This window comes from Hippoglossus hippoglossus, chromosome 17, assembly GCF_009819705.1.
Source record: "Hippoglossus hippoglossus isolate fHipHip1 chromosome 17, fHipHip1.pri, whole genome shotgun sequence".
Classification (NCBI taxonomy): Eukaryota; Metazoa; Chordata; class Actinopteri; order Pleuronectiformes; family Pleuronectidae; genus Hippoglossus; species Hippoglossus hippoglossus.
The window spans coordinates 7,981,774-8,004,135 of record NC_047167.1 but is presented as its reverse complement, the minus strand read 5'-3'; the positions used below and the strand labels follow the sequence as shown (position 1 = coordinate 8,004,135).

The window sequence follows — 22,362 nt, the reverse complement described above, 5'->3', positions numbered from 1 at the left end:
CGGGGGTGAATGTGGGGCAGTCCATTTGTGTAGTATTGGGTGTGTGTGTGTTTTCTTGTGGATACGCCTATAACAAGACTACCACTACAGTATTTTCTATAATATGAAATGCTAATTTGTTTTAATCAATCTGTCAGGGCATAGTGAAAAGTAAAATGTATTTTCATTTTAATTTACATTTTGTGCCATCTGTTGTTTTTGCCATGTATTCTCTGACCTTTTACCTCTAAACTCCATCAGTCCATCTGACGGGATCATCTGGCTACACAATAGTTTGTCCTTTCCTCCTGCGCCCACTCCATGGTGACAAACAGATTATGTCTGCCTGCAGACATCTGTGGTGATTTCACTGCATTATCAGAAAAACGTGCTGGTGGGAAGACCTTTAGACGTTTTCATCACGTTTACACGTAAAATGTGCACAACATGTGCCAAATCTGAGGCTTGTGGGTTTGCTTTGCCTCCATAAATGTTGCATCTGCTGTCTGCTGGTTGCCTTTTCTGTATTTTCTTTGTATTGTTACTTCTATTATTAAGGCTTTATAGGGATAAATGAATGGAGCTGTCACAGTGGGGGATCCCGGATTTTTCTAAATCAGGGGCCAAAAGGGGACAATTATATGTCCAACATCCATGTGCAATTCCTTATTTAGTAAGGTTAGGTTATTCCTTGTTTACTGTTAGCTCTATATGTTTGAGTCAAATCTAAATCATTGAACATATTTTGAAAATTGTTCCTTGTTTAGGCAATTGTGTTTTGAAAAAAAAGCTTCTACAAAAACAAGTCTTAACAAATTGGGATATGTATTGTCAGTTTTATTAAGAAGTTACTATTCTTTTTTTAAAGACTACTACAGGACACATCAGGGGCCAATCAGATTCCAGCTGGGGCCAGTGCTCAGGTTTCTGGTGAGACACAAACCAGACGAGCTGTTTCCAATAAAGCCAAACCGCTCTCACTGACCGGCAGAGCAAACGTGTTTTATATTTTTAGTTTGTTTTGTGTTTATGTTCAGGGATGGATAGATGAGTAATAACCATTTTAGGGTTTATGCAGCCATCTCTTTGCTGAGTGGGATCTGTGGACCTGTTGCGCAATTACCCTTACTGGAGGTCCTTAGTGCATAACCATGATATTTGATTGACATGGTATTAAAAATGCAGAGCGAGAGGTCAGACCCTTGAAGCTGATGCACACACACATTCACTGATTTCATGTGATGATAGTTGTTACTTTAAAACCTTTTTTCTTTCAGCTGCAGCCTCCTCTTCTTTATTTTCTGTTCATCCCTCTCGCTTATCTCTCTCCTTCTAGCTGCGAAGTGGAGAATGGCCCTTTGCTGTGCGGCAGTCCGTCGGATCCGGCGTCCCCGAGCTCTGGTCTGGTTCTACACCCCAACTATGGCGGACACGGTCAGCGCAGGGAGTCCTTCCTGTACCGCTCTGACAGCGAATACGATCTGTCGCCCAAGTCCCTGTCACGAAACTCATCCATTGTTGGAGAACTGTGAGTTGTTTGCATCAACTTCACCGTGACCATATGTGTATTTGTTTGTGTGTAACCCCGTCTTTCCTTTCATTCATTATCTCAGGCACGGAGAGGACTTGATTGTGACTCCGTTTGCTCAGGTAGGAGCTGATTACAAGTCAGTAAATCTCCCTCTGTCAACATCCTCTTAATCATGTTGTGCTAAGTAGCATCAACTTTCCTCAGGGCTGAGCTGTGAAGCAGCTCATGGACCAATCAATGAACTTCCTCGCTCAGTTATGATTAACTTCCCTGCCCTCTGGTGGCCTGTAGTAGATATGGCATGGGCTGCTTTTCAATGGCAAGGGTCATTTTAGACTCATCATCCAAAACTTACTGTGTTCACTCTAATACTTTGTTCCAAACAATCATTAATGATAGTTTTTTTATGTGTTTGGTTGATTTTTTTTTTAGATTGCTCTCTAATGATCACAGCAGCTTAGGGTTCCTATACCTTCTTACAATGTTCTGTAATTTAGGCAAAATAAGGTTTATTAATATGCTGAAGTTAAGTTTCAGTTATTCCAAAGGGCTAAGTACGGTGGCCGAGACGTCTCTCACAAGCGCATTAATGGAAAATACAAATGCAAAAAAGCCACAACACAACTACCAAAGCCACACAACAGAAGCACAACCACAACAGAAGTGATTGTGATTCTGTTTCCATTGTGTGGCTTTTGCATCAGAGTTATCTTTTAATGCCCTTTTTTAAAATTATTATTATTTGGGCTAATTTTGATGTGGAGTGGGAGTAAAAACCACCATTATTGTGAGAGGTAAAGACCACATTGAATGCACCACAAATATGTTATTATTCATGAGTCAGCTGTGGAAGAGCACTCAGTAGAGCGTATACCTCCGGCAAGGCCCAACAGGCCCCTCAAATTCAACCAAGCTACATCAAATTTCAAACATTCATAGAAATCAGTTCCCTAAATGTGCCAGATTTTTTCCATCAAGATCCATAATTTTTTCCCCAGGAAAAATGTGGAAAAGCATCATGATGTGATGTGTTAAACATTCCTGGATCTGCCCCCTGATCCAGATCCGCCACAAAGTGTGATATGTTCTTTTCTGACCCACTGCACATCCATCCACCATGTTTTGTGGTAATCCGTTCTGTTTGTATTTGTGTAATCTTGTTTACACACAAAAGCAACCAATAAACAAATGAACAGGGCTGAAACTTCATTTTCAGACGTAATAATTTGTCACTTTGCAGAATAAGTTAACATCTGAACATAACCTCCTTATGATCTAAAAATACAGAAACACTTATGTAACTTCTGAGCACCTATTACATTATCATAATACTATCAATATTAGTGACATTATCAGTGTGTATGTTCTCTCGACTCTCCTACAATAGTCTCATACTGATCTTTCTGTCTATATAGTTAAATATTCCTCATATTTCTACTCCACCGTGTTCAACTCCTCGTATGGCTTCTTCTTCTCATTCATTGTTATTATGTTTTTTTGTTTTTTTTAGGTTCTGGCGAGCCTTCGGACTGTCAGGAACAACTTCACCACTTTGACAAATGTACAATGTGCATCCAATAAGTAAGTCGTCTCATTGTGTAACGGTGTGCGCTTTGTGACTACAGGCTGTTTTCAGCTAAGGAAAAGGGCCTTTATACTAGGAGCCATAATTTTCAATTTTATGTGTGCTGGTATAAATCCTTTGCAAAAAATAAAGATTTAAAAAAGGAACATATTTAGATGCTACAGTTCAAGATACCCACATCCCACACTTGGGGGCGCCAGTTCATCAAAACCTTCCCCAGCACTGTGGTTTCATGAAGAGCGGATCCAAACCTGCAGAGAGTCTGGTTTGCTGCACTGTCACTGGAAATCCTGAACTGGACACAGTGACATTTTCTATTTGCCTGACGAGGTTACCTCATCTCACTTTGGTGCTATGAGAGCTCCCTCTGATCTCTGTATACTGGGTCAGTGCTGTGGCTGCACATGCTTCAGGTCTGTGCCACAGGTGGAAACAGTCAAAAAGATGGGTCACCGTGAGCTGCGAGTTAACTGCTATTCAGTGTTTCCTGCAGAGACCAAATCACATTAGCAGAAAAAATTGATGCAAACATCTGTTACACATCTGGTTTTAATCGTTTGTGACTTGTTTCTCTTTGGTTTTCAGGAGGTCTCCTGCTGCAAATCAGCCATCTGTCACCAAAGTCTGTCTGTCAGGTGAGTGCAGCCTCAAGCCCTCCACTATATGAGGAGGGGAGAATAAATACACCCTCAATAGAGCGTATGATTCTGGTAAATGTGCAAAACTGGAACGTGCACGCACACACTCCAGTTGTGCAATCTTTTTACTGTGGTAGTTGTTTGTTTCATTTCCTAGAACTCAAATGTCAAGATCGGCCGCAAGAAGAGGACAATGAGATGAGCTTAAGATTTAAGAGATAATGATAGCAAAAATAAATACGCTCCAATCAGTGTTTTCCTGTTGCTGTAATCATAGTACGTGCAGTTTTATGCACAAACCCCAGAGATAGAAATTCCACTTGCATGTGACTGTTATCTCCACAGTAATCAACAACATTCACAGCAGCGTACAGTGAGTTCCTGTTCACACACTTGTACAGTAGATGAGATATGTTTTTATGTTTTCAATCAACATGCTCAGTCGTAGTATGCATTTTGTACACAGTTGTATAGTATAATACAACAAGATATAATATAATATTTTGAGTTTTTGAAACAGGAAACAAAACTTCAGTTTCTGACATAACAACCAGTCAGGAATATGATATAAGTGAATATTATTAATGATAATATGAATAATTATTATTGTTATTGTTGTTTCTGTAATTTTCAAGCAAACAAGGACAAAATGAAAGATGCATAGTCAAAGGGTCAGTACAAAACATATGCAACGTAAAAAGAGCCATAAATGATAAAACGTGTGCATTAAGAACATACATAATACAAACTTATACAGTAGTAGAATACAGATTTAAACAGTCAGTTTTCTGTAGAAGTAAGTTTTAGGACGAGACTCAAAAGTAGCAGCAGGTTCAGCTGATCTAATAGATTGTGGACGGCTAAAAGAGGGTGAGAGCCTGAGAAAAAGATTTAATGGTTTGGACTCAGATCAGGTAGATTTGAAGGAGGAAGTGGATAAGTGACAGAGAAGAAGAGGAGGGAGGGTGGTTGGGATATTAGTTCCTGCTACTCTGGTTCTGCAAGCCCCATTTACGTCACCACAGCCTGCACACGGCCGCTCTCCACTTCCTATCAGCACAAATGGGCTGCTGGGAGCGTCCCGCGGCAGGAAAAAATACAAGACGAGTAAGTGTGAGTCCCTCATTGTCCTTCCTCCTCCACACTTCTCACAAACCTTGACCTTCCCCAAGTCATTCGCTGACGAGCGAAGCCGTGCTGCTATTGGATTCCATCGTGACGCATGGGGGCAGATAAAATGAGGAAAACAAACGTGATTAATTCTGTTTTTAATCTGTTTGAAACCTCTGCAAGTCGATACACGCCGTTTAACTCCTGTGTCACCACGGAGCATCGCCGTCATCAACACAGTACACCTGCCACTATAGAATGGTGATTGTTCCCAATGTTCAGGAGGAGTACAACAATTAACAATATGACAAGGAGCCCTCATATCCTTCTCTGTGCTGCTCCCCGTCTCGTTTCTGGGCGGAAAAGGAGAACAGATTTTTCCTGTTTTGCATCTGTGTTTTCAGTGAGCCAATATTATTCCCAGTGGTGGAAAAGACACAGTACCTGCGTCTTTCTGGCCACCAGCTCAGCATAGATGTGAAAGATCCCTTTGAATCTTTGACAATCCCTGTAAAGGGAATTTGAGCAGGACCCAGCGAGTGAAACACGTCAGAAATCAGGGTTCTGTGAATTCCTGCAGGGCGATGGTGGTGGGGATATAGTGGTTTCAAGAAAGAGTGAAAGATTTAGCAGATTGCTGCAGGGAGTGAGTTAGGAGAGAAAGAAAAAAACACCAAAGGTCAGAGACAAACGTCAGAGTTTTTTCTTTTTAATCAGATGCCATCCGGGAGAAGCAGGAAAAAAAAGTCCGATGAAATAAACAAAAAGAGCAGGAACGTGACTGCAGTCACTGGGTGAAAGTGCATGAGAAGCAAAGAAGGGTGTATGTGTGTTGGTGGGGTCATAATAGAAATCAGCTCAGCGTCAAGTGCGTCAGTGCAGCCTGTGTACACTAGTAAACATCTTTATTCCAGTAAAGTGTATTGTAGTTTTCCTCCTGTGACTTTGCAGTTGTTCGTACACAAACCATCTTGGCCCCATCACACAGCCCCTTGAGACAGGCAGTTTAACAAAGGACATACTCTTTCCAGACTGATTCAGATTACAGGCTTTGCTCTATGTTACGCCTGATAAATGGCACTTTTGAAGAATATTCTTGATTGTGACGTCTTTCGCTGTCAGGAATAGTAAATAATCTGTATCAGTTATCAATGTCATTAGCTGCAAGATCGTCACAGATGGTTGGGTAAACGGTTCGTCATTGAGCGAGAAAGGGATGTTGAAACCTGATCCTGTTCTTTGAGTGAATGTTCCCTTTGACTGGACCTGGAGAAACTAATGTTTCAGGCAGCGCTGCGGGCCACAGAGATCCGCCTCCGTTCTCTATAATTTGACTCGGCAAAGAAAAATTGAGAAAAACAAATCCTCATTCTAGTTGGTGGTAGACAGACTGCGTTACATTTAGATAGATCCAGTTTGGCTTCATCTTTATTTATTGAGCACTTTAAATACGACATAGTAGATTCAAGGTGCGTTAAGACACAAAAATAACAAGACAAAAAATGGTCATTATTATTATCACTATCCTCACCAGTCGCAGAAATAACAGTAATACTAACGCCTCAAAAATGAAGGCACATTGAAAGGCTAATGAATTACATTTTTTAAGCTTTCCCCTGGTTTCTGTCGTTATGCTAAGCTAAGCTAAAAGGCTGCAAGGCTGTAGATCTATATTTACCAGACATGTAAGATAGGAGCACAAATCTTCACTTTTTACTTAGTATGACATAAACAAGTAGTCTTCTATTAGTCGTGCAGATTTACATTTGAAATGGGAGCACGGACTAATGGGGTTTGTTTAACCTGAGCTGTAATAAATGTTGCATGGTTCCCTGTGATGGTTGGACAATTAGTTTGTACAAAAGCAGAAGATTAGGAATGATGAGTTAGTGGCCGAAGCCATTAAGTGTTCAGGTTGTCGGCCCGTCCGTCCTTCCATCCCATTCTTGTGAACCCAATATCTCAACCATGTACAGTATGTTTTTAGGTCAACCATATTATATCCAATAATTGATTACGGAACTGAATGATCAGTATCAATTCATCGTAATTTCAGCAATTATAATAAGTTATGTTCACAATTATATTATATTCAAATAAATTAAGTTTCCTAGGACATACTGTTGCATTTTACAGTCTCTTCACTGTAATGTGTTTTTGTTGCAGTGCCTTTGCATTTTGTTAAAGCAACATTTTTGAAGACGTCCCTGGGTAGTGTCTTTTACCGTATATGGATATGTTGTTTGTTAATTCCCTAAAAAACACTAGGTAAAAAACACTTTGCGCGACGCATGCGTCAGCTTCTCAAGACTAAACAGACACGTGACTCTGTGCGTAGACTGCTCAGGGCGTGGAGCCCCGCACAATAAGCATTACTCACTCATCTATTGTCTCATTTTGTAAATGTGCTGAGAGAGAAGTAATAAAGAGTAGTGAAGAATAACCTTGTTCCAAACAGGTTCCGACAGCACAAAAGAAAAAGAAAAACAGGTGTCAGTTACCGTAATCTGCTCTATGATGACATTCAATCAGGAGTGATCGCCTTTAAATCAGGCCAGGAGTGTTGCAGTCATAGTTTGTGTTTGTCGTGTGTGTGTGTGCGCTTGTGCGTGTGTGCGTGTGTGCGTGTGTGTGTGTGTGTGTGTGTGTGTGTGTGTGCGTGTGTGCGTGTGTGTGTGTGTGTGTGTGTGTGTGTGTGTGTGTGCGTGCGTGTTTGTGCGTGCGTGTGCGTGTGTGTGTGTGTGGATAGAAGTGCACCGGCCTGTTATCTCAGGTGAAACTATTGCAACCAAACCTGCCTCAGCTTCCTGTATTGCAGTAAAAATGAATTGTACTATAATTAAAATACTTAACTTTAGTGGTTTAGTTCACAGACACTTTGTACCAGGGATGTGCACAGACATTGTGAGGGACCCCTGCTTTAACATGGAAAAGAAAATAACCCATTATTGCACAACATCGTGCAACATCGTGCAAACGTGTCAAACCGAGCATTGTTGAGGTTTTTATTTTCAGAGAATCACAAGGATCACGCAGAAGACTCACCCTGAACTTGTGACACAACGTGGCCTCATCAGACTCCAGTCCCAGCGTAAAAACACAACTGTCTTTCTCTGACGTAAAACAAGTTTCACATGACACGGGGCAATGGACATCGCTTTGCATCCTCTTTCTTTTTTTAATCTTCGATGTTGCAACTTCATTTGGTGATACCTTGGGTAACAACTGCTTAGCTACTCGACAAGCAATAATTATCTTTTCTCTTCTTCTGCAGTGGGAAGGCTCAGACGAAAATTGCAAACAGGGAGTTGCCCGGACCACTTAAGCCCTGCACTGTGCACGTCCACACTTTATAGTTTATCAGTACTGCATCCACAGTATGATCAAATATTTATGATTGAACACCTAAGTATCTGCTCTCTTGTAACATTGTGGTGTCAAGGCAAGGAAAGTTTAATTGTATTTAAACTTTATAGGATTTGCGTGTGAGACAGGTCTTTTAAATACAGTCACCTGCTGTCTCGATTCCCACACTTTTAAAATGAAACGCATCAGAGAGTTGATGCATATATTTTATTGTAGTACAATAATGCCCTTTCATCATGATCATGACATTGTGTATTCAGTTGAATGGCAAATGATTAGTTATAGTAAACAACCTTATAGGTTGAAAAAGTTAATGTTTTATTATAGCATCCATGTCACGATGACATCATTGCTGCCATATTATCATCGATTCATTTCCAACTCAGTAAGCTTTAGCTCATGTGTATATTTCTATATGATAGAGAAAATGCACTGTTGAAGTGTGCAAGATCAAATGGTCAGACTTCTTATACCTCATCAAAAAAGGCCATTACCTCCTTTCCCATTGCCAGCTGAGGAGTTTGCCTTTCTGTCTTTTTCACCCGGCACATCATGTTCCATGTCACAAAAACATCGAAAACTGAGAAGCTCTCTCACCTCGTTTTCTTGCCAAATGAGTGCGTTCACCAGAGTGTCATTTTCCATCACTGCCGATCACAGCTGATTAAACCATTTAATACGTAACCCAGGAGTGAATGCTGATTGTATCTATTCCCATTGTAGACAAAAGTCATATGTTAGGGATTTTTTGGACCAGTGGAAAAGGGGCTTTAGTGACTTCTTCATGACGTTCTTTATGGACATCTTGTTCAATATAAGTAGTAGCTTGTCTTTCCAGTCTTATTATCTAAGCAGATCCGTTGGAAAATGTCAGACCATATTTTTGAAGACATTGACCTTTGACCCATCACCTCAAAAAGTTAATCTTCATGAGATACCCTCCCTAATAATATTCCCACCAATTTGGAGAAAATCTTTCCATGCATTGTTGAATTAGTTTTGTAGACACACACACAGACAGGGGCGGGGGGGGGGGGGAAATCCCCTACTTGCGTGCAGGGTAATAATGAATAAACAGGCGGATGGATGGACACACAGACGGACAGCTGGCCACACACTGGCAGCCAGAACTAATTTGACCTGACATTTTCAGTCTGAGCAGTCCGCTCCGCTCCAGTCTGAGACAGTCACTCAGCTCCACAGCAGGAATCCATGTCAGGTTTTCCATGCTGGCGGTAGAGGAGAAGATCTGCGGGGCTGGAAGCGTGCAGCCTGGTTAAGTATTTGAATTATGTCATTGACGTCAGCACAGTCATAAATCTCGCGGCGGCCCATCCCTCCAGCTGGCCCATGCCAGCACAGCTCCATGGTGCATTGTGCAGGAGCTGTCACACAGGCCTGAATGAGGTGTGTGCCAGTATGTGTGTGTTTGTATAACTGCGAAAAAAAGCCTTTTGTTTTGATAGGTGATGAGATTATGCCACAATTATAAACTATGAAGAGTCATAATCAGGACTGAGAGATGTTTGTGAGAAAAGACAACTGGTGATAGTGTGGTTTCGGGGTTGGACTGACTCTAAATGTCCAACACACCACAGGCTCACCAGAGTTTAGTTCTGGAGAAGTGACACCTCACACACACAGGAAAACAGTGGGACAGATAAAGATCTTATCATGTAGCATTGTATTGAATTCTGTCTCATACAGTAGCACAGTACTTTTTATTGAATCATTCTAAATAAATAAAAGTACAACATCATGTTACCTACATATTTATACATACTGTTGACAATTAGGAAAAAAATTTAATAAACTGCAAAATAATCTGTATATTGTTAGATCTACGCATGTCAGTATTGTTTTCAAGAAATATTGATTGAAAGTACTGATTGCATATTTTCTTAAAGAAATTAAAACAACAGATGTTTAGATTTTTGAAAAATCTGGATCACAGCTGGATGTCAGCTGTTATTTACTGTTACATATATGTAACATCATATATATAATATATTCAAATGGTACAGTATACAGCGCCTTTTGTTAAGAGCACCCCGTTACATTTGTTGTAAGCAAGTCACTGATCAATATTCAAATATTTACAGTCTTGGCTGTACAGTATTTTTCCACCAAGTGTGACTGTGTTGACTGTTCAGCAACTCCATTGTGTTGCCTTCTCGTTTGAAAAACCTTCAGTCTCTAATGTCAAATTATTCTCATGCGTCTCTACTCTGAAAAAATCTGAATAAGTTGACGTAGATTGGGGGGGCTGACACACCGGTGATTCATTCAACCACCCTGTGTGTCTTAGCTCCATGTGCAGCGCAAAGTCAAACAAACGCAGCCCTGAGCACAGGCACGTATCAGTGTCTGAGTGTGCACTCTTCTCCTTCATGATGTGGGGAGGTCAAGACGAGGAATGCGTTGTGTTTGCGCACATGCAGATAGCTCGGAGGTGTTTACACTCGAACTGACGCTGGTGACTGCAGTCGTATTCATCGACCCTTTGTTGTAAGTGGATGTTTTACTCCCTGACGAGTTCAATTAGTGGGAATAAACATGACTCGACCCGTATTCGTCACTGAGTAAAGTCAATCTTGCCGTGAAAACTCAGACACTGCAGGAAACCCTCAGTCTGTAAAGCTGCTTAGAAACTTGTGGGGGGAAGTGACATATAGTACATGTACTTGTACAGATTTTGGATTTTACAAACAAAATATGGCGTTGCCCAAAAGTCTGGGACCATTAACTTGAAAGACACATTGTTTAATTCACCAGCTCGTCGCTAGTTTAACAGTACATACAGTAACTAGAAGAGCACTCGAAGAGCCTGATTGGCCACTTAGTACGCAAACCTGATTTCTTAAAGATTTAAGCATTATTTCTTGAAAAATTCACAAAAATGCCCTATTTGGAACTGTTAAAGAAATCCTGGATCCTGCTAAGTTAATGGTTCTTCTTTGGCTCCCATCCTTCCAACATGTTTCAAGAGAATTGGTTCAGCAGTTTTTGTGTAATGCTCCTTACCAGACAGACACCAATGAAAACATAATCACCTTGGAGGAGATAATTACGATTAGAATGCTCTTGACCTGTTCCAGTTTTGCTTCTTACATATTAATGCATTAGTTATAAAACCTAGAGCCCAACCGATTTATCGTTTGGCCAATAAAATCAACCAACACGAGCCCGGTATCAGCTTATGTTTGCTGTTAGGAATCATTGCCAGATTATAATTTTTTTAATGGCCAAATGTTTAGTAATCGGAAAGTAATGTTGGTTAGAAGCTCCCAAAAGTCCATAGCAGTCAGGCTCTAATAAAAAAACCCAAATAATATATACACAAATATAACATCTCCAAGAAGGACCATTCTCCATGAATACTTTTAAGTACATTTTACTATATTACTGTTTTTTCTTACAATCAAATATTTTCTCTTGTGGTACTATTACTTTACTTGAATAAATACTTCATCCGTCACTGGCTGTAGCTCATCAGTAGGTGGTATAATAGATGAGACAGAACAGTTCTTCTCACCAAGCTGCCCCCAGACAGCAAGAGAATCAGGGTTTGTGGGGGGGAGGGCTGAGAGCACAGAGAGCAGCAGTGTGAGCTGGATGTGAGTGGAAGGTGTCTTGGGCGGGAATGGAGGTGGTGAGGGGGTTGCGGGTGTTTGAGCTCGGCCCTGGTCGTTAGTGCAGTTGATGGCTCTCACAGAGGTCGGTTTGTGGCCCTATAGTGGGAGAAAGATGGAGCGAGAGGGGGGAGAGAGGGGAGGCAGACGGGGTCTGTCTGCACACTGAGGTCTGTTGTCCTCTGGGCAGCCTCCAGCATATGGCCAAAGCATTAGGAGCGACTGAGGGAAGAAAAAAGTAGACTTCAACTGAAAAACAGGCTGGAAAAGTACCTCGCACTCTGTCTGGGAGCAGGTTTCTCAGACTGAAAGTTAGTCACGCCACCTTTGACTGGTGACATGGTGAAATGTCTGCCAGCCCATGTAGCACTGTATTCATGATGGAACAGAGCTGATGACGGCTTCAACAGTCCAATCTACGTCTATTGTGTGCACATGTCCTCGTTCTAGTCACAACTTCAACTCTCCAATCTGATTAGTACATGAGTCAGATTAGTGAAGCGTGGCACCAGGTCTAACTGAATCCCAAGAGATGAATGAGGGAAATTCTGCCTCAGTGATCTTGATGTACAAAGCCGGCAAACTTTTGTTCTGCAGTCCACATCTGAGTGGTTTACAGCCATCATGAACTGGACTGTGCGTATGAATTCGCCTCCAGCTTCAAAAGGGCCTGATTCCTGTTCATACAAAGAGCCAACACTTTGATGTTCACCGCCTGCACTGGTAAAATGTCTAATGTCTCTTTAAGCCCTCATCGGAGGGAAACGAGTGCAGGATGTGGTCCCACCTTCTTGGCAACATCTCCCGCTCCGATGGCTCAAGACGGCCGCACATGGGTATATACCCAGTTTCAACAGCTCACCACCTTGTGCATGAGCTGCTTTGATGTTGTACTTTTTGATCTGCGTCACTGATTTTTACATGGCTCGGATGCCAGTGGTTCCTGTGAATAGTTAGGACCGCGGAAATTGGCGTCCAGTCGTATATTAGAGCCAAGAGTTCTTTGAATCCTCCAACCTGGATCTCAAATAAAGGAAAACTGCTCTGACCTGAGGAATGTGGCTTGTGCTAGCAGTCTTCCTCTTGTAATTTGAGGAGCTAGCGGCATGATTCCTAAAAACCACAGTCGAAGTCAAACAGCAGAACCTAGACTTTCCTGTGTGATTCAGAAGAGTCGTCATGTTGTTCTGATACCTTTTCAGTGAAGGGAGGTTTCCTGAACTGCACGTATACTGTTCCGTTTGAGATCTCATTGAAGTTCTTTGTCAAACACTGGTGGTTCAGAGTCTGTACGCCATCACGGGCCTTTGAAGTGCTTTGAACCACTATATTGACGTAAATTGGGGAGCAGCACGCTGGCTGTCCTGTTGTGCTAAGCATATGGGGTAAATTTCTTCCATGTGTGAAGCCCTATGAAGTCGAGATCAGTCTTTTCCATAGAGAAGGGGAGACGGGGAGATCCAGATGCGTGAGTGTTTGCTCCCTCCAGGCAAAAATGTGTTGAATCCACATTCTGCATATTGGAAAATGATGTTTCTTAATTAGTTTGCGCGGGTTTTTATCATCTTATCATTTAATATTATTTTCTTCTTCTGAAACTTTGTCAGCCCACCACGTGTGAGACACGTCCGCTAACGACAGCACCGGTTCACTGAATGACAGCTACGATTGTCCTCAGCAGTCTCTCCCGCCATTCAGTAATTCCACTCCATGTTTTGTGCAAATTCAGGGCCAAAGAGGAAGTGCTTTGGTTTCTTTGGCACACAGGAGACCCCGGCCTGTTCTCCCCCCAAATTCAGTGAGTCAAAGTTTGCCTCTCGTGTTGCATGTGCAAACACAGGGCTTGGTGTTTGATATAGTTTTTTTTTTCTCCCTCCGAGAGGTTGAGAGAGGAGAGAGCCAGTTTGTGGAGCGTGGTGGTGTGTGGTGTGAGCTGCTGCTGCAGCTCAGCACAGTACAGCCTTGAAGTGGTGTCTGCATGTTTCAGAACGGAAGTCATCGGGAGTGGAGTGAGTTGACAAAGTGCGTCAAATACGCTACAGCAGGTTGTTGTTTCTGTCTCCTCTTCCTGTTTAAACTCTTCTTCTTGTTCCTGTAGTTTCATTCTGTCAGTAATCATAGACATCACTCTGTGAATCTGGTGTGTTCTCACAAGCATGCACAGTAAAAAAAAAGCTAAGCCAGATGGTTCTGTTTCACCAAACTTCTGCATTGGGGTTGTGTCACTGTACCACAATGTACACACCGGTTGTATATGTTTGAATGGGAGGGGGGGGGGGGGGGGGGTCCCAGACGCATCAACAGCAGGAGGCAGCAGACCGCCTAGTTCGTAAGCCACTTGTTCATGGTACTGAGAGGGGGTATAAGCGGTCAAGAGAGAAACTGAGAAGGGGTGGGGGAACCAGACAGAGTGGGAGGGGGTTTGCAGAGTGCATGAGAGCGAGGGAATCAGGGGGTACGGAGAGAAAGCCTACAGAGAGAGGGCGAGTTAGCAAACAGTAACTCTAGCCTCAGTTTGTCTGCAGGGTGCAACTTCTGTGAACTTTCTGAGGTGGTGGAGCGGAACAAGATGAAGGAGCTTTGTGTGCACACTTCCCCCTCTTCCTCTGCGACTACCGGATGTCCCGCGGGCCAGTCCTCTGTGCGATCGAGCCACTCCGGGACCCTCGGACCTGCATGCATGGTGTCAGGGGGTTCTGCCATGGACATGGATCCTCTCGGGCCTGATTACGTGTCCATGTGTCTGTTGGCAGATGAGTCCTACCAGAAGCTGGCTATGGAGACAATGGAGGAGCTGGACTGGTGTCTGGACCAGTTGGAGACCATCCAGACCTACCGCTCTGTCAGTGACATGGCCTCCAACAAGGTAGGCAAATGCCACCTATATATTTATATGTGTATATGCAAGCAATGCATTTGCTGCAAAGTTTATGCATGCATGTATCCAATCCTTAGATTTTGTTATCATTTAAAATATTCTCTTATGAAGGGATGTTGGTTCCACATTCATGCTTTTTGCTGCACAAGGACATTTTTATATTGTTCATATTTTGAAGAATTATCTGAAGGGAATCACATTTATCTACAAAACTTCACCCACAACTTCAGAAAATAATTAAACATTGTTTTCGGCCAAAACATCAGTAACTCCTTGTTTTGTAGAGGTACGTGCAATCTTTAACTTTCAAGTTAAAAGGTTGACACATAATCAGCACCCTGCTCTCACAGTGCAGCTCAAACTCTTAACACACATTTCACTGTGTCAAAGCCTGATCTACCCTCTGATGTTGCTGGGAGATTTTTGCATATCAACAATTTCATTGTGCTGTGTGACAGACTGGTTCCAGGTTATGACAATAAACTCAATTTGAATAATAATCATCTTCACACAGCATAGAACATTCACTACAGTTACAAAGAGTCACAAACCATTATTTAGATTAGAGAAGATCATTTCACATGTTCAATCACCTAATAGCTGTTCAATATTACAAATTACTCTCACTATTCACACTTTGTCATTTGTTGTCAGAAGGCATGGCATTGAGCCTGGACTTGGCTGTCCTGTGATGACTTGTTTATAGCTATACAATGGTTTTTTTTGTGGAAGTGTGGTCGTGAATTTGCACAGGGTATGCAAATTGTAAATAGCTTTTTGCCACAGTGACGCACTTGCAAAGTAACAGCTGTTCTGTGGTAACCTAAGAGCTGGCATGATCAATTCACAGATCTCTTGTAAAAAAAAAAATTGAGAGCAGCGTTTGTTTTGCATACCGAGTTCCTGATATCTTTGAATTGCACAAGGCACAATATTGCATTTATTCCACGGGAAAATGCTCTGCTTCACTTCCCTGACCTTGTTCAAACTACTTGAGACACATGGGAACTTATAGGCTGTCATACAGGATGGATGATTTGAAACACATGTCACTTTCTCAACTGACATCATCTTATAAGGTCGCATCCAACCGGCTGACTTCAGTTTGTCCAGACTTGAGTTTAAGATTAACATATAAAACATGTTGGAGGAAAGTGTATCCCACTTTCTAATTCACGGGGAGTCATGACACATGTTGCTGTAGCCTTATCGCTCACTGTGTTGAAGAGGCTCCCAGCTGAAAACCCCTCAATTTCCTCTGATTTACTTTGATTCCACTAAGGAGCAAAGAAGATCACATCTACTCTACGTTAAAGCAGTGCTGCAACAATAGTGGATATTTTTCAGTACAGTCAAATATTGCGTCAGACATTTCTACCTTCATTTAAATCTCTTGTGCAAAAGTTGTGTAAGTTTCTAATGTAAAATGGTCAGAATATGCCCGTTGTGACTGACACTTTATTTCCACCATGCTGCTCCAACAACACATTTAGACTTTGGCTGCAAGGTCATTAAAAAGGATTCTGATTGAAATGATTCTATTAGAAAACTTGGAACAATACATTATACAACAAATGAATAGTGGGCACTCAACCAGTTTGTTCAGTCAACACATATTGAATGCTCCCACATTAATTTCAGCTTCTAGCACATCAGGAAACTAGGAAAAAGCTCCATCCCTCAGATGTAGCACGACTTCCTTGTTGCCAAGTGGCCAAAGTTGAATATGCTCCCTTCCACTTGCCCAGATTTGTGCCGTAGCTGAATAGCATCCACTGCATTGGTAAACACTTTGCATATTAATGGAATGAAATCATGAAGTTTCTTCTTAAAGATAATTCTTAAAAGCAGGTTACAATTTGCATCATGAAAACATTTTCTACAGTATTCTTGAAGCTAAATGAGCCTTTTAGCCTTTTTTTAAGTTTAAATAATGCTTTACCTCATTTCTGAAATTATTTCTCACCCTCACTAATAACAGCTGCGTCAGGCTATAGACTTGACTGAAATGCTCAAGTCAGCACGCCAACAGGGTTATAATGGCGGTGTTAGTCAAAGTCAAAGTGAACTTTATTGTCATTCAGACCATACAACAAGAAGTGCATGGCAGAATGAAATTGCGTTTCTCCAAAATCCATGTGCAAACATAAAAAGGCAAGTACACTTAACACCACAAAAACAGACATAATAGACAGCATAGACAGACAAAAAACATACGTATAGACGTAAAGACAAAGTAGGCAATTTCACAGTGGTTGGATTAATGCACAGAGTAAATATTAACTTGACACTGGTGACTGTTAATAAAGTGCTTGAGTAATAAAACATTGAATTAATGAAACATTTAATTAATTGGGAGCAGGAGTAGCCGCTGCCATACAGGGTGCAGCCTTAGCATGCTAGGGTTTAGCATCGATACCAGTTTACCTTGTTAACAGTTTAACAATACTCAATAATTTTGCTGATAAACAGTAATGTCAACGTGATGATGGCACTAGAAAAACACCAGCTCAACAAAGTCACTGGGACTCGTCCTCCAGGCACCATGATGATCTAAACCAATAGACCTTACCATTAACTAGAGAACCCTGCTATTGTGACTAAAAAGATATTGGCATGGGAAAGTGGATAAATCCAACGTGTTGTTCTAAATTTAGAAAAAAGTCAGCCTTCTGATTTGATTAAAGCGAAGCTAAATAAACACATTGTGGTACTGCAAGACTACACAAAGCCGCTATTTAGAACTAATTACTTCCCTTTGCTTTGATACACATAAAACGTTTCATTTGTGTAGAGCTCAGCCAAATTACTGCACACTCAACCCCCGTGCAGACAGACAGTGGCGACTGTACGGCGGCGTCAGATTCTAAACACCCAGGGTGGCGTTGTCCATTTCCGCCCCGTCTTCTACACTGTGGTCTGGGGGAGGATTGGTTTAGGGAGGAGTTGCTGTCATACTGTGACGGGTGACTGTGACCGTGACACCAGTTTCCTGTCTTTTTATTTCCCCCCTCCTCTGCTCGGTGGTTGCCAGACGACAATAGCGGCGTGCCGGCCCCGGCAGCCAGGTTGAGTCTTTACTGATACCCACGTCACTGGGACTGTGAAGACAATGAGCAAGAGGCCCTGCAGGCAATACTGCAGCGCGGGCGCCGGGTCAGGCTAGCCGGGTGCATGACTCAGAGTCCTCTCAATTTGACCCAATATCAACAGAGAGCACTGTTGACTAATGATGCTTTTAAAAGAGCGGAGGTCAGCAGTTCATGATGTTTCAGCTCAGAATTGGACTCAGTGGACTCGATTGTTGTGCCTTTGGACAGGGATGGAGAGACATTTTTTTTATTTGTACAGTCACAAATTAGTTGCAAAGTCAGTGTAAAAAGCATTTGTATTGATGCACAATGAATGCAGAATCAGCAGACTTTTACTCCTCACCAGTGTTTACATGACATGATGCTTGACAAAGAGCCCAATTCTTTTCGGACGTAATTGAACCCAGGGCGTCTCCGCTTACGGTGTCCAAGGGCGCAGGTGTATCCGGGGCGATGGGACCACACACCCTGCTGACCGCCTGTCTGGTCGCTGTGACCTCAGAGCGGGGGAGCTGCCTCCCTGCCCCTTCACTATCATTAGCCTCGCCACACTTCCATGCTGATGCCGGTGATGGCCTTGGACAAACACTGCCATCTGAATCCAGTTAGAGGAGTTTAGGGCTCTGTGGGCTAGCGTGCGAGCAAGCCCCCAGGCCGAGAGCGAGCGCGTAGGAAACTTTAGCTCACGTGTGGTCACTCGCAACTTTGAAGCGCCGCCGTCTTCAGTGGGGGAAAAAATGACAAAATTATTGAAACAGATGTAGCGGTGGGTCTGTAGCTGTGGCAGGGGTAATGGACATTAAATTATAGTGCTGTGATTCCTTTTGAGTGAACGGGTGGTGAGCAGATCAGACGAGCTACAGTAGTGATTACGATGCCTAATTGTAATTAAAAAAGTTAGACCTCTGTAATCTGCTGTTATCACGGAAAATAAGACAAAATGAGGGAGGTGAACTTGCTCTTACGCTCACCCTGTCCCCGCCTACTTTTCGTGAACACCTTCTAGGAAAAGGGTCTTTCTAGTATTACTACAGTCTGAAAACTCACTGGGCACAGTCCGCTGTGTGTTGACACTGTCAGCAGCCGCACATGTGACAGAGGCGTCATTGGCTCACGCTGGGCATTTGTCAGATTGCAAAGCCACAATATTGCAACAAGATGTCAAGCTGTTCCTTTGCAATCGTATGTTTGTCTTTCGTGCGTTTTCAGTCAAGGTCACAATGTGCTCCATGAACTAAGCTGACTTTTAAAAACTTCTCCCAGACAAATACATACTTGTTGCTTGTGTTTTCCCTCCTCAACACGTCAGCGTGGCAGTCTGCTCAACTTGTTATCTGGGACTTTTCTGTGGTGAGCTCAGGTATGCATGTTGTTTGGTGCCTGAGGCCACGTTAAGAAGCGAGAGCGTTTACCAGTAAATGACCTCAGTGAATTACTCTATCGTGTAGAAGGGAAGTAGGTGGGAACGAAACTCCCAGGCTTGTGTTTGCTGGGGGAGGAGCCATCGATCTCTTGTTAGACTCTTGTAGGCCAGTCAGTCAAGTTGGCTTTATCGCTATATATTTCCTGCCTGATGCCACTTCAGTAAAGAGAATAGAGAGAGGAAGCAGACAGTCTGGCAGGCGCTGAACAGAGTTATTGCTAGTGGAACTTTTACAAGATTTCTTTCGCGTCGTGTTAGACCTATTTCTTTTCTAAGTAACAATGGGACTATGTTGTTCTGAAAAGGAGAAGATAAACTTTGGGATGCATACGAGTTGGAAAAAGGTGAGTTAGTTATGGAGCTGCTTACATTGTGCTGCGAGAGTGTGGTTTGCCACATGGAGAGTGTGATTTATTAAAGAATATAGTCATTGGTTTAATTTAAGTTGATTCATCTCTTCAGAAAGCATGATTAAATATTGAATGTTACTTTCAATTTCAACTTTGGTTTGTTATTTTAGGATTTGGTGACATTTGAAACACTTTTTGTGTTATTGTGAGTTAAAGTGTTAATAGTGTTATGCTTAGACGCTTAAATTATTATTATTTTTTTATTTATTGCGTGACAATTCCTCCTGAATGCACCTATGTTGGAAATTCCAACTTTATGAGGCAACAGCTCCTCATCATCTGCAAACTAGCGCAATAACTTTTTTAAGGTGAAGTTTATGTAACTTCCCTCTGTGTCCTCCCTGTGCTCACGTCAAAGGATGTATGAGTTAATGCCATGCCTTGAGTAATCTATTCTCCCGGGCACAGTCATCTACTTTGTCACCGTGCCGTCTGCGCTGAACTGCCTGACACTGGGGCTGCTGACATGTGGCTGTGTGCCTAATTCATTTCCTAGAGGTCACACAAATCCACACTGTTCCGCCGCCTTTAAGGCATCGGTTACAAGTCGCCCTTTGAATGGGAATAAAAGCCGCCTGAGTCCGAGCTCAAATTTTTTGTCATTACGAGCTCTCTTTGATTTTTTTTTATGGACCGCCTCTGGCAGTCTGGGGTTTTGGGTGCAGCCAACGCTTTGAAAGTGGCGTTCAAGTTTCACAGTCAAGTCGATTTTAGCCGCCTGCTTGACATCTATTAGACAGCTGCTGAGAGCGGAGACAGTCTGGTCCAGTGTGAGGAGAAAAGAGCCCATTGTGGGACATAATGAAAGCCCCGGCTTTAGGCAGACTCACGGTTGATTTATTTTCTTACAATGTTTGAACACATTAGAGAAGCGGCAAAACCCAATGAGATATTTAAGACATTGACTCCACAATTATCTCAATGTATTCATTATAAAGAGTTTGTGATGTTTTTCTTTTTTTGAGGTTGTGTTTCCTTGTGCAGCGTGGTCGTTGTGTCTGTTCAGAGCATCTCTGCTGCAGATTGTGTGTTGAATGTGTGTGTGCTTGTGCATGCATGTGCGCGTGTGTATGCATTTGATGTGATGCAATGTGCTTAGAGTAGGGACCACTGTGAGAACAACGGAGGGGGGCCACGTGACGCTGTTGCCACGGCGTTGACGTCGCCGTGCAATTGGTGGGGCACCGGTGGGCTGCAGCTCCCTCGTGTGTGTGTGTCTCCCATCGCCTCTGTTTGGATAATGGATACTGGATAATGTGCATGTACACTGAGAACTACACAGTTATTCAGGGCTGAATAGAAGCTTCCACTCCAACAATGCAAATTTCAAAAAGACGCAAAACCAAATCAGTCAAATGAACCCGGAGTTTCCTCGCCCCTTGTGATAAACAGTCTGGCGCTTTGAAGCCTCATGTTGCGCAGTATGCGTTGGATCTGTTCTGCATTACTGAGCAGGGGGAGCAAATCAAGAAGGGAGGGAGGCAGAGGTGGGGGGGGGCTGAAAGAGATGGTGGGAGGGCTTTTGCAGAGAGCACAGGAGTTGGGGAGAATAAGAGAAATAGATAGAGAGTGAGAGGAAGATGTGGGGGGATTCTCCTGTTTTCTGCAGTGCTGTGCATGGCTCAGTGTTCTGCAGGGGTGGGAGGCAAAAAGAGAGAGAGGGAGAGACTCCACCAGCCTGTCTTCCATCGGGGACACTCACAGCTCGAGCACAACACCCTCCTCCTCCTCCTGTCTGCTTTTCTCCGTCCCTCCTTTCCTTCCCTCCGTCGGTCTTACAGCCTGTCTTTCCTTCCTTGCTCAATCTGGGCTCCGGAACACTGGATTTCCCCCCCTGCGCGTCACTGGATAACATTTGGATGGTGATAAGGGGAGGTTTACAAAGAAACGGACGGAGGCGAGAGAAGCGAAAGAGAAATTGATTGGATTCGGGGGGATTCCATCGCTCTTGCAATCCTGGAAAACAGTTGGCGACGCTATGAGGAGATGCATTTGGCAAAGGATGTAGGGGTCCACCACAGCCCCTCTCCAGAGAGCTCAGCAGGGGCATATTTACCGTAGTCGACAGTGATTTGGGGGGAGCCTTGAGCTTCAGGCGGGAGAGCTGAGCTCAGCCTTGGGGATCCACTCAGAGAGGAGCGTACAGGGCTTCTGCTGGGGAGCGCCAGGGGCTCAGCACAGCTCAGCACCATGCCTGAGGCCAACTACCTGTTCTCTGTGTCCTGGGGATACATTAAGGTGTGTCCTATAGATGGGACTGTGTGTGTGTGTGTCTGTGTGTGTGTGTGTGTGTGTGTGTGTGTGTGTGTGTGTGTGTGTGTGTGTGTGTGTGTGTGTGTCTGTGTGTGTGTGTGTGTGTGTGTGTGTGTGTGTGTGTGTGTGTGTGTGTGTGTGTGTGTGTGTGTGCACGCATGTGTTGTGGCCACATGTTGTATGTTGATGACTTTTCACTACAGCTGGTGATATCAGTCAAGATGACCCTCGCTGATTTTTATTGTGCATTGATTATGAGTATGTGTTTGATTAGAGGAGACTGATTCTGTCAACATGCTCTTGCTCAGTGGTTGCGTACACTGAAAAAAAAATGGCGCATTTTCTTTCCCTGGAAAAAACGTGCATAAACAATAGCATTTTTTTTTAGATTATGCAGTACTGTATTTTGTATTTGTTTGTTAAAAAGTGCTTTGCGGTCACGTGTCTCAGTGGCTAACTCAAACC

At 42.9% G+C, this 22,362-nt stretch overlaps 1 protein-coding gene across 5 annotated transcripts in view; it reads left to right on the top strand.

Moving 5' to 3' along the window:
• The window catches only part of LOC117778038 (cAMP-specific 3',5'-cyclic phosphodiesterase 4B-like), a 51,423-nt gene that overhangs the window by 22,743 nt on the left and 6,318 nt on the right, over positions 1-22,362 (top strand). For 3 of the 5 annotated variants that reach the window (XM_034613242.1, XM_034613240.1, XM_034613241.1), the window contains exons 4-8: positions 1,316-1,507; positions 1,593-1,629; positions 3,021-3,091; positions 3,681-3,730; positions 14,595-14,707. In XM_034613242.1, the coding sequence (XP_034469133.1) occupies positions 1,316-1,507; positions 1,593-1,629; positions 3,021-3,091; positions 3,681-3,730; positions 14,595-14,707 (463 nt within the window). Of the gene's footprint in view, positions 1-1,315; positions 1,508-1,592; positions 1,630-3,020; positions 3,092-3,680; positions 3,731-12,029; positions 13,887-14,594; positions 14,708-21,141; positions 21,883-22,362 lie in introns of those variants that run through there. The other 2 variants (XM_034613243.1, XM_034613244.1) reach the window with 2 other exon arrangements.